Source organism: Andrographis paniculata, unplaced genomic scaffold (assembly GCF_009805555.1).
Source record: "Andrographis paniculata isolate CXL003 unplaced genomic scaffold, ASM980555v1 Contig74END, whole genome shotgun sequence".
NCBI lineage: Eukaryota > Viridiplantae > Streptophyta > Magnoliopsida > Lamiales > Acanthaceae > Andrographis > Andrographis paniculata.
Genome location: NW_026137611.1, coordinates 856,223 through 868,312, shown reverse-complemented (window position 1 = coordinate 868,312; position 12,090 = coordinate 856,223). Strand labels below are relative to the sequence as shown.

General features: G+C 33.9%; 1 protein-coding gene across 5 annotated transcripts; it reads right to left on the bottom strand.

Annotated features, from left to right (window-relative positions):
- Positions 1-11,952, bottom strand: LOC127266094 (uncharacterized). Of its 5 annotated transcripts, none has more exons than XM_051296217.1 (13): positions 11,584-11,952; positions 11,112-11,233; positions 10,864-11,009; positions 9,592-9,673; positions 9,331-9,362; positions 8,925-8,994; positions 8,809-8,839; positions 5,856-6,133; positions 5,014-5,256; positions 4,662-4,763; positions 4,542-4,592; positions 4,093-4,159; positions 5-422 (listed from the first exon to the last, which is right to left on the bottom strand). In XM_051296217.1, exons 1-13 carry the CDS (start codon positions 11,768-11,770, stop codon positions 397-399), a joined length of 1,437 nt encoding a protein of 478 aa, XP_051152174.1. In that variant the 5' UTR covers positions 11,771-11,952; the 3' UTR covers positions 5-396. The 5 variants fall into 5 exon arrangements, with proteins under 5 accessions (XP_051152175.1, XP_051152174.1, XP_051152171.1 ...); XM_051296214.1 differs by having other exon boundaries at positions 9-786; XM_051296215.1 differs by having other exon boundaries at positions 11-786; positions 8,925-8,991.
- Between the last annotated feature and the right edge of the window lie 138 nt (positions 11,953-12,090).

Below are 12,090 nucleotides of genomic sequence, written 5' to 3'. Positions count from 1 at the left end.
CATTTATTGCACTCAAATATTCATTATTTGGTCCATTGAATTGTTAAACGATAACTAATATAAAAAATAAAACAATGATCCTTCCTCATTCCCATGTTAATAATACACAGTTCATAAGCTCAATCTTTCTGCAACACTAATTACATATATCAGATCATTTAAAATTAAACACAAATAAATACCTCAATGCATTGATAACTATTTCTCATATGAAACTTTTATAGCTTGAGCAAGGACAAAATAAAGAACATGACCTCGTCCATCATACATGAGCATTCCTATCAAATTATATATGTGTATATATTCTAACCAATAAACTCGAATAAAGTGTATCAAACCTCAGAATCTCATTGACAACAGGAGAAGCGAGCTCAGAAGCGAACAGCAAACCAAAACTCACGCAATGTTTGCTTGGTGGACCTCTAAATGAAATGGAAGAAAAGTGATTATGAATTTAACAAAATATCTCAAATTACAAAGCTAAAACCTCTCAAATGCATAAAGCAAAGAGAAATACTAAAGAATGCAAAGAACAACTATATGCACGGACTTGAACAAGAGACACAAATAATGTCAAAATTTTACTAGGAAAGAATGATGAATCATTGTAAACTCATGCAAATTTGGGGCTCAAAAAATTGTTCGTCCCTGGAATGTTAATAGGTTGTAATATAGGGTATGCGGGTTGTGAAAATGGAGCAGTAACAGGCATTACAAACTGTTGCAATCCATTAGCCATAATCTGAGGGCTCACACACAGCTGCAGAGTCTGTGCCAAAGCATTTCCTGTGAACACAACCTTCAGGTCATAATGGTTACATTTAATAATAATAATAATAATATATGTGGCCTTTCATAAAACCGCCCAAAACCATTACAACAACAATAAAAGGTTGGCAAGCAATGTGCAGGTTGAATACTGCATTTTGATTGACACAATTATATATGATATCACATGCTAGGAAAGATTTTTTTTCTATCCAACAATATATATATATATATTGGTTTTTAATTTTTGTTTGTTGGATTTTCTTTTTTTTTTTTTTTTATGTGAAATCTCACAAACTCCCCAAATGCACCTCAGTCAACACTCATTTTCCACTTAAAAAAAAAAAGAACCATCCATCAACTATTTCACTTTCAAAAACATTAACAAAACATAAAAGATGACACATACACAATAATAATAATAATAATAATAATAAAAGTTTCATTCATTAATCATTTTTGACAAGCAAAAACGTGCCAACTCCACTAATTAATTGAATTCATCAATTCAATTTTTCACTATATTAGACTAATACCAAAGCGAAGCTGATGAACAAACCATATTATGGATATATGATGGTGGACAGAAAAAGTTTCTTTCCTTGGGAACAGAGTGGAAACAAAGAGTTGAACTGAAGAGGACATTTTGTTAACTAGAAAACATGCCGTCAAAGTAGTCCGAAATATTTTGACAACATTCTGGATTTTCCGTTCAATTACCCCATTTTGTTGGGGGGAAACGTATTCCCAAGCATTATCCATATGAAGTGTACGAATATGACAACCAAACTAAGTTTGAACTACAGCATGAAAGGATCATAAAAGGGATAATACTATAGGATGGTTTTTATTAGGTATAATTAGGTCATTCGGGAGAATTCACCAACAAAAAGAACAAAAACACCGGAATCCTAATTTTGATTTGACTCAACTAGGTCTTCAGATATTTGTGTGAACAAGCTTAATACGTTTGTCAACCCTTTTACAAATGGTTAAGGTCAATTCAAGATCAGATAGGAGGGAATGACACATTGATGAAAATCAAATAAGCAGTGATGAGATGAAGTAGAAAATGAACGTGAATGTTCTCTGCTCTGATACCATGCCAAATTGGAAGAGAAAAATGAATAGTGTATTGAGATTAGATGACATGGATACCATGCCTAAACCAGAACACTAGTCTAACATTAATTCTAGACACTAATTTTGTTAACTAATACTAAAAATATTTGTTAATTAATATTAACTGTAATACCCCATAAAAATACTCGCCGGAAATTTGTCGGAACTTGCCGAACTTCGACGCCGGAGTCGGAAAATATTATTTTAGGCCTAATTTATTTTGAGCTTTTGATCTAAGAAATTAAAGAATTAGCTGTAAATTAAGAATAAAATTGAGTTTGGGGTAAAATAAATAATAAACTAGATTTTGTTTATCCGTATCACTTAATTTAGGTATCTTTATCCATAATTTGTTAAATATATCATATCTACAGTGTGGATTTGATAAGATATAGTGTACCCATAGTTTGTTAAGATATAACGTATCCAAGTTAGAGTGCCAAGTATTTTATGTTAATAAAGTATAAAATAAAATAAAATAAAAAGAAAATAACAGAGGCAGGACAGCAGCCAGAGCCGCCAGTCCCCTCCCCTCTTCTTCCTTGGAATTCTTTTCACCAAAACTCTTCCTTTTAGTCTATTTTCTTAAGGTAAGTGGGATTAATTTTAGATATATTCATATGTTCTAATCCCTAAACCCTTCTATTGATATCGTTTTCAATATTCTTGTCAAATGGGTTTGCCCTAAAAATATTAGGTTTCGCCAATTTTTTGTAAAAAGTTGATTATAATGTCACCTAAGGCTTGTGTGAAGGTTATTATTGGATTTTAAATTGAAAATCGTAGAATTTATGGGATGGGTTTGAAACCCTAGTTTTGCCCTAACCTAGTTATGGTTTTTGGAAAAAGATTTACAATTATATTAAAATATTATGATTTTCGGAGTTAGACCATGCCTATTGTGATTGACATATTTTTCAAATCTTTATTTGGCGAAATAAAGTGAGATTATAACGAACTTCTTGGGTCTAATATCCTACTTTTGCATGGTTAAATGTTGACAATTGGAATATTTTGAATTTAAAACACTCTTTTTGAAAATTGCGTAAGAGCATGTTGAGTATTTGGTCAAATTGGTAATTGAAACTACCCGTCGAGTCCGATCAACTCGTCGATTATTTGGATGATAAGGCATAGCCTTCCACCTCTGTGCCTTGCAAACACGTGAAGGTATACCGGTATTTTAGGATAACTAGCTAACCTTGAACTAGATCCCGAATGGGCTAGGTCGAGGGATCGAGATGACGGGTTCCCTTTTTGGGTGATTCCGAGGTGCTCGTCATTCACGATGAAATGGTCTTTAGACCGTCATCCGTGATTGAGGAATGGATTGCGTACAATCCCCTCTTGGTATGTTATATTAGAGACTAGAGGGTTGTGGGCCGTATGGCGCTCCTCGCAAACTAATAATAAATTTATTTACGTGTACTTTGGGTTTTGAACCTTTATGTACACATTGTGGAGTTTCCTTTGAGGGTTGTGACCCTATGCTTGTTATGTGAAACTATGTGACGTGTCATATGAAGTAATAAGGGTGGAAAACCGGGTCAAGACGGCCCTGATTAAGGCCTAGTGGAGTTTTCTTCATGATGTGCTCATCATTATTATTTGAAAATGAAAATGAGATATAAGGGAGGCGCTGAAAGACTCGTGTGTGTGAGTTATCCTTATGTGATATGTGTCATCTTATTCAAATTATGTTCTTAAAATGATTTTGTGGCATTATACCGTACTAATTTATCTCCGATTAATTGCGCTTACTCAACCGTTGTGTTGACCCTCTTCTTACAACCTTTTTGTAGGTGATCATGTTTCTGTTATACCTAAATGATGCATCCACGTCATATGATCCATAGGGGGAACTATAACTACTTTATCTTCTAAAATATTTTTGAAATCCATTATTAATGTTTAATAACTAATGTCTTTTGAACTATTTCCAACTTATGTTTTTTACTCAAACATTATTTATTTAAATGATAAACCGGTGCGCTTTAATTCTAAATCTCTAAATAGTTATTTTGTAATGGTTATTTTAGCCTTAGCGCCACAACGTAGGGCTAGTTGGTTGATGAACGAGCCTTACGGTGTGGCGTGGCGGTGACGCTCCGGTTTGAGCCAGCCGTGGTGTTACATTAACAATAACTAATATGGCACTTATACTGTTCATATAGAGAAACCAATCAGTTCAAAGCCACAAACCTTGGTTCTTTGCAAATATAGGCCTTGCAGTTGCTGGAGCGAACCCTGTAGGACTCTGCAGAACATCCTGAACAAACAACAAAGTACATGGCAAATGTTTGTAAATATTCAGCATAACATAATGCAACCAGGAAAATTAACTGTGAAAGAATGATAAATTGAATATATGAATTGTTGCAAGATGTATACAAGAATACATACACAATACCAAGAAGAAGTGAAAAGGCACACAATACAAAAGGATGATCAAGATACAAGTATCAGAGAGATTTCCCTTTGATATGGAACATTACTAAAAATTAAATATAGTAAAAATGAGATATTGCACAAAAACTAAGAAAGGGCATCCTATGGGAAATAAGGTAATAAATCAAGTTAATATAAAGCAAAAAATTTTTTGGGAAATTCATTTGTCTGCAGATATAATTGTAAAACAGCACGGATCTTACAGTAGGCATGGGGCGCATGCAAGCAAGAGGATTTATTCGTCCATGTGTAACCTAACATTGTTGAAAGTATTAGCCACGCATAAATTGACTAAATAATTATATTGTAAAATAACTCTATACATTTTGCAGATTTGGAGGGGCATAGGCAGGGCCCATTGGAAAGTTCTGATATTGACCAGTAATTCTGGTAGGCTGCATCCTGTCCACGACTTGTCCAATAATCTGCACAAAAATAAAATAAAATAAATAAATGCTAAGTCAAATTGCCAACGGGCAAAACAAAACACAATCCTAAATTCACAATTCACATGGTTCCTTAATCAATCAATTCATATCATTTATGTGACAGTTACTCAACTAAATCTAAAAGCATATAGTTTGTATTTGAAGATATCAGGTATTTGACACTTGGCATATGTTTGAGTATAAATTGAATGAATTTCAACCGGGATATTAACACAGTATAACTTACAGGTTGGACATACGCCGCATCATGATCACCATGCCCAACAGCCACATTATTGTATGGAACAAGCTTAACAGGCGTGGAAGAATGAGTAAAAGAACTCGCCACAGACTCTTGTGGAGGAGCAGCCATTGTGTAGGATGCCATGTAAGGACCACCACTTGCTCCATTTGGCACAGCAGGATTCACTGTTCTATGGTGCAACGTTGATGGAGAAAATATTTTTGCTCCAGGATTAAGCTTGGAGTCCTAGAGAAGTAAATACGATGTCAAACAATTCATAATAAAAATTAATGGAAGGAGCACATGAGAAACTAGGAATATCATTCCACATCTAATAGCTTGTTCAAAAGAAAACCTCTATTCCATATTCCCACTAACATAAAATTCCATTAGGCCCCATTTGGTTGGAGGAATTTGGATTAAAAATATTTCAAATGACTGTCAAATCCATTAATTTCGTGTGGCAATGTGATGGATTTTAAATCTTCAAAGTTGGTTGTGGATTTCAAATTAATCTCCTTTGATTTTCAACTAATATTTACACCATGGCATTTCAAAAAGTTACTGTGACCAAATGATTAATTTTAATTGAAGTATTTCAAATGCCAAATAATCTATATCCATTCACTTAATATCCACTCTCAAATCCAAATCCATCTAACCAAACAGGTCTCAAAGTATTTTCGCTGTAAAAGAAGTCTAAAATACTTGATGCCCTTAACAACAATATAATAGAGAACATCACACATAAACAGTTCAGAATCTGCTTTTTTGTAGATAGTTTCATATAAGAAAAAGCTCAAACAAAATTCAAAGCTGAGAATGTTCAGAGAGATCTACCATACCTTAACAGTTCTTTTAACACTTGAACTTTTTGGAGGTACAAAAAAGAAGGGATTTGATGATGCTTTGAGGCATGAACCCGAAGTAGCATCAATCATGCGACTGGAAATAACAGAAACATTTGGTTGGGAGGCAACCGAGTATGCAGTCTCATCTAAAGTAGGCCAGCATTGACTCCGATCCTCAGCGGCAGCAGAGCAAAACAATGATACAGCTGTTGGCTCTTGTTGCATGGTTCGGTGAAGATTTACATTGGTTGAAGGAGCTTTGCCACTGCTGACTGTCCAGAAACAACAGGTAAAATCATCAAATTCAGGTGACCTTAGGAAACAGAAAATAAGAATGTTAAGCAAAGAATAGAGCGCTGTTGCCCTCTACATCCTATTGCTTATTTCACACAAGGTGGCATCTAGCATCAAATGCTGATCAATAATTATATAGAACAAAATGATTTCCCAATCAACCATTGATGATTTGACTATATTAATAGCTCATCTTCGTCAATATCCTCAACAGTCTGCAAGTCAACAGTTACTTGTATGGAATGATTCAAGGAAGAGAGACTTTCTTATTCAGCTAATTACTTTTACATACTACAGTCAGGGAGCTATTTCATACAGTAGAGAAATGATGTCTATATTTTCATCAATTGATGAAGCCCTGCCATGATTTAATTCCTAGACATATTATATCAATTTATCAGGCAGCAACTGCGTTTAAATAACAGAAAATGAAGAAATTCAGTCATCGTTTTGTAATGTGATGCATAAAGGCGGGGTGGGTTAGCAGCCGGTTGAGTCCTCTTAGAATTAGTATTCTACTTTAGCTAAGAGTATTCTGGTGTTCTAAGTTGTTTATGATTAATTTTGCAAATAAAACCCATATTTTATATTACTCTTGGCAACTATAAAAAACCACTAAATATTAGAGTCAGGCTTATGTTTTTCTTTTGGAGGAAGCAATAAGAATTCAAACACGTGAGAGTCTTTTGGCCAAGTTTAGGGCTTGGTAAACCCTTTTGAATTTGTTCTATCACTTTTGTTTGTTGTTTCCTCAAGGCTGAAGTCTGGAAACCGTAGCTAGAAGAACAGCGATGCTTCAATCGGCTAGTAGTCTAGATTCCTCATCCTTGTTATTATCATCTATTATAACCTCCTCGTTCTTTTTTTCCCATTATGTATGTGAGCATTTAAACATGGCCTTAAGCCACAAAGCATAAGTTTTGAAATTTTTTTCAGATTAATATATTTTTTTAGCCAAAAAGTTGTTTTGAGGTCTCTATCATATAGGTTTCTAGCTTCCTAGTTCAACAATATATAGCTCGATCCTGAATTTTGTGATTGTGGGTTTAAGACTTTAAGTCAGATCTTAGGTACTTATAAATTCATACACAACTTAGAAATTATGTTAATTGATCCTTTCGAGATGTTACTCATTTAGGACACATCCTATTGTCATGTGTAAAGAACACAATATTTAGCCTATCCTAAATAAAAAGCATATTTCTATCTAGGGTTGAGTAAATTATACTTCTCTTGCGTTGATACATTTAAATCAGGTCCAGTGGATTTTTAAGAAAGAAGCTAACAAACATGTAGAGGTATATAGTATACCTTCCATTCTTGTTGCAGTTTTCATTAAGCTATGAAGACCTATTTAGTAGGACTTGTTATCATCTGAACTTAAGTCATTAGCGCTTAATCCTACTTAGCATGTTTGACAACCATAAGGTTAATTAATTTTATGTTAATCAAAATTTCCAATAAATTATTTTTTATATAAAACAAATAGTATATATTAAGAAGATTATATTTTCATCAACCTAATAATATAAAGAGTTAAAGACGAATTATAAAATAACACATTCAACATTCAGCTCTCTGTAATTATCAAACAAATATAGTTTTAGTCATTCATCATTCGGTATTCCACATTTAGCATTCAGCGTCCATTCAATTTTAGCAAACACGACCTAAGAATCTTAACCAATGTACAAAATTAAGGTACTGCACTAAGCATCTATTCAGTTTTAGCAAACACCACATAAGAATCTTAACCAATGCACAAAATTGAGGTACTGCACTATCTTTAGTATTACACAAGTATACATTCTATTTACAATACATCAGGAATTCCCACAGGAAAAAAAAAAAAAAGGAATAGAAAAGAAAGTGGAATGAACATATCTGAGTCACCTAGCAATTTGTTTTCCAATCAACTGTAACATAACACTGATGCAACAAAAGAATTAAATTGCATACACTACCTCAGCCTTCAACCCAAACAATGTTCAACAACCAGAAATTCTCGAAACATATAATATATCAACTAAATCCCTGATTGTGTTTTAAACATCTTTCACCTTCCTTTTAAAGGCAAGGTACTTCCACTTTATGTTCGTCTAGACTTTAAGACACTTCAGTAAACTGACAACTGAGAACTCTTCACTACTTTTTCTTGTTTACAGTCAATTCACTTCAAGGACAAGCCTTGCAATATAAACTCAATAGTCAATAGTTTACCACTCCCTACAACTACTTGACCCACAAAAACAGATGTAATACCTCCCTAGAGATAAGTTCCACTGGCCGAAAAGAAATAGCGAAACACTAGAAAGAGTTAGCAGACTTAATGGACATAGATAGGCATACGGCAGAAAATCATGGATGTAATAGACTGTGAGAGTAAGTGATAATTTCGTGATAAATGATAGGCATAAAAATCAGTAGAGTAATGCATAGAATCAGTTGATTAATGCATAAAATGCAGGAGAGTAAATAGTTGCAGTTGCATATTCATACTCATGTATCTTATTATAAAGAAATTAGAAAAAAAACATTTGTTTCTTCATAAAGTGTTAAAACAGATAAGCATATTAACAGTATAGAAAGTTATCCCAGATAAATACAGTATCAGTGTTGTTAATACATCAAACTGGATAAGATGGAAACTCACGGCTAAGATTTGTGCCTTGAACTCCATTCATCTGCGAGAAAATTATCAAGGAAATCAATTTAGAAGGCAAAGCTTACAAGCTTTTCTCCAAAAAATCATCAACTTACAATACTCACATCTCCAGAACCAGGGCTTTTCTGGATCTTGCACAACAGGTCTAGTGAGTTGCCATCCTCAACATTTCTGCTATAATTCAGAATTATGAATAACATGACATGGGATTGATAATAAATTTAAATAAAAATAATAAATAAAAGTCAAAAATAGTTATAATTTCGAAAATCCGGAAGTATACATGAAAACAACAAATGGGGAGGAAAGGAAAAGAGAAAAAGAAAGCCATTCCTATAAATCACAGGTATAAAGTGTTAGTTCGTTGATATATTTGCTGTTGGTATAACCTTTAACAATTACTTCACTTACAAATCAGCGAACAAAATCCATATAAGAGCACTAGAGTGAATGGCAAGCAAAAATGGATTGTGGAGAACCAATAGAACGCACTTGAGCAGAAATAGTTACCTTCTATCAACTGAAATATTATGTGCTTCTATCTGTATCAACAATAAAAAGGAAATAGAAAATAAAAAAGAAGAAATGAATGGTACATAGTAGCGAAAAGTGCAAACATTACAGAATAATAAAGAGGAAGATATTAATAGCCCAGGCATGATTGTCATGTCATTCAGCAGAACAGTTTGAATTTAGTATTACATTTTTTTATCGGAATGAATTTAGTATTACTTATCAATATGTAAAGCTGTTTATTATTTGAAAGATCACCTTAACAAACTTCGTTGTATCCAATCTCTCAAAGAAGTCTTCTGAAGAACTGTTTAAGTGATTTGCAGCCTCAGCTGTAGAACTATAAGGAAAATCATTATCCTTTTGACTAAAACCCTGGAGTTAATAATGAATTTAGCTAATCTAACATAAATGAAGAAACCATCAAATGATCTCCAAAATGCAATCTGTCAGGACACAGAAATTCTCTTTATGTATATACACAACCTACAGAGCCAACCCACCAGTAACCTCCCAAAAAAAAAATTAATGAAAGATACAGAACATCATATAAGCATTAAAAGATTCATAAGTTTAAGGTTCTGCTTGAAATGACTTTTTAAAAAGGTAGAAGTAGAAGTAAAACATAAGAGTACAACAAAGGTGTTAGGATTGACCAATGAGGTCGGTTTTTCAGGGAAAAAAAATGTTTGGATTGATTGAAACCTATTGTTCTTTCCTTTTGTAAATAACCCTAAAGAATATGCAATACAGGCTAGTTTTCAAATATAGATAAATATTTATATTTATATTATATAAAAAATATTTGTATCTGGTTGTGTTTTCATTTCCATTATCCTTCCAAAAGGCATCACATCCATCACCTATTTCCAATTTAGCACATCATCACTCAGGCTCTGTTCTCTTTGAGATTTTTTATTTTTATTTTCTTTAAATTTCTTTAATATGCAATCCGGATGATTCTATATAAAAGTACACTATGTCCTCTCAAAAAAGTATAACGCCAAACCACTATTTAAGCACAAAACACAAACACACCCTCATTTTCACCTCAAAATTTTCAAAATCTAAAACTCAACACCAAAACAGAAACAAAAAGAACAACCAAACACCCCTATTTAAAAGTAGGATTTTTACTCTTACTTTAAATTTAAAACATAAGTGGATTCAAACACTGAAATTTCTTCTTAAGTTTTAAAATTAATAATAAAAAACAGAAGCCAACATGGCCCTTAATATGCGAAACACTAACAACAAAGTTGTAAATTTGAAATTTGAAGTGGTCCTACAAACATTTCAAATTTTAGGAGGACGACAAATCCACACCTCAAGTTCTAGGCTGCCAAGAATAATACCATGATAATATCATGTGTCCTAACCCTCACACCTGCCCATCCCAGATACTGACTTTTAGTCCATCTTTGTGTCTCCATATTAACAACTATGAATTTGACAGTCACATAATTCAATCTTTTTATGTTATTAATATCTATAAAAACATCAGCTGGGAAATTTATAGTACAGTCCTACCTCCTTTGACTCGTGTCCTTTTTGTACCCTTTGGACTCATTCTCATTTATAGCTTCTACATCGTTCTCAGGGCATGTATCTGCAGCAGCCTGAATGGTGCCATTCCCAGCGAGGCCTCCCATTCTATTAGAGGGAAGTAGAACACCCTGGAAACAGGCAAACCTTCATTGAAATAACAAGTGTCTGTTGAACTTCAAAACTACAATCTAAAGGATTCTTTAGAACTGATAAGTTTACAGGCAACCTGCCTTAGCAACAACTTGGACAAGATCTTTGGATTGCACAATAAGAGTCTCGATTAAAGCTCCATCCATTACACTATCATCCAGGTTCCCCTTCTCCACCATTCTCGCTTTCTTCAATACAATAGCTATGCCAATACATATCCATAAATTAAAACATTATCCTCTTCATTGAGAAGACAGCTACAGAGATTACAAAGTGCAATCGAACACTACCGCAAACCTATATACAGCCCTCCACTCAAAATCCAACCAGTTAAAAACGGAATAGGCTACATGTAATGAAGTTCCACTTATCACAAAGACAATTAAACACCACATCTCATCATAATCAACAAACAGTAATTTAGAAGATAAGATTGAAGATCATAAGCTAAATCGAAGTGCACATGAATCAAAAAGGCTATAAATAAAGCACAACAAATCAAAATCTATGACTAAAGCATACGGTTGCCGGAGAAAAGTGCAGATAGAATACCATATTTCTTATCTAGAGAGGCTGTGTGGAAGATTCCTGAATAAACCGAGCCATCTTTGGCGTAAACGTCGACAGGCATCCCAATGATGCACATGGTTGTAAAAAGCAAGGCATCGCCGACAGCCCTTGATGCGGCGTCCCTGTTTTTAACTTCGTCCCTCGACGCCCCCCCGTTTCTGCAGGCCATTTGAATCTTGGCGGTGTCGTCAGATATTCAATGCGATTGCAAGTACGGGATAAATGACAAGGATTGGGCAGCGAGAAAAAGACCTGGAAAGGAAAGGAAAGAAGGTGAGAGGAGATCTGAAAGCTGACAGGCAGGCAGGCAGGCAAGGATGAATTTAGCAGTGGCTTTGATTTAGAATTACGAATCGTACGAGAAAAGAAACGATCATTTATTAATATATTCTCCCTCCTTCCTTCACCTTCGCTCGTTTTCATTTTTTCTTTTTCATTTTTTTTAAAATGTTATCATTGTTTTAATAATAAAATAAAATATATATATAT

Bases quoted from the DNA above. Each gene is read 5' to 3' on its own strand.
- LOC127266094 (XM_051296214.1), bottom strand. From the start codon at position 11,770: ATGGCCTGCAGAAACGGGGGGGCGTCGAGGGACGAAGTTAAAAACAGG. The intron at 6,134-8,808 runs GTGAGTTTCCAT...GTTTCTGGACAG, and splicing joins TCAAGGCACAAATCTTAGCC to TCAGCAGTGGCAAAGCTCCT. The intron at 4,593-4,661 runs GTATAGAGTTAT...CAACAATGTTAG, and splicing joins CCCCTCCAAATCTGCAAAAT to GTTACACATGGACGAATAAA.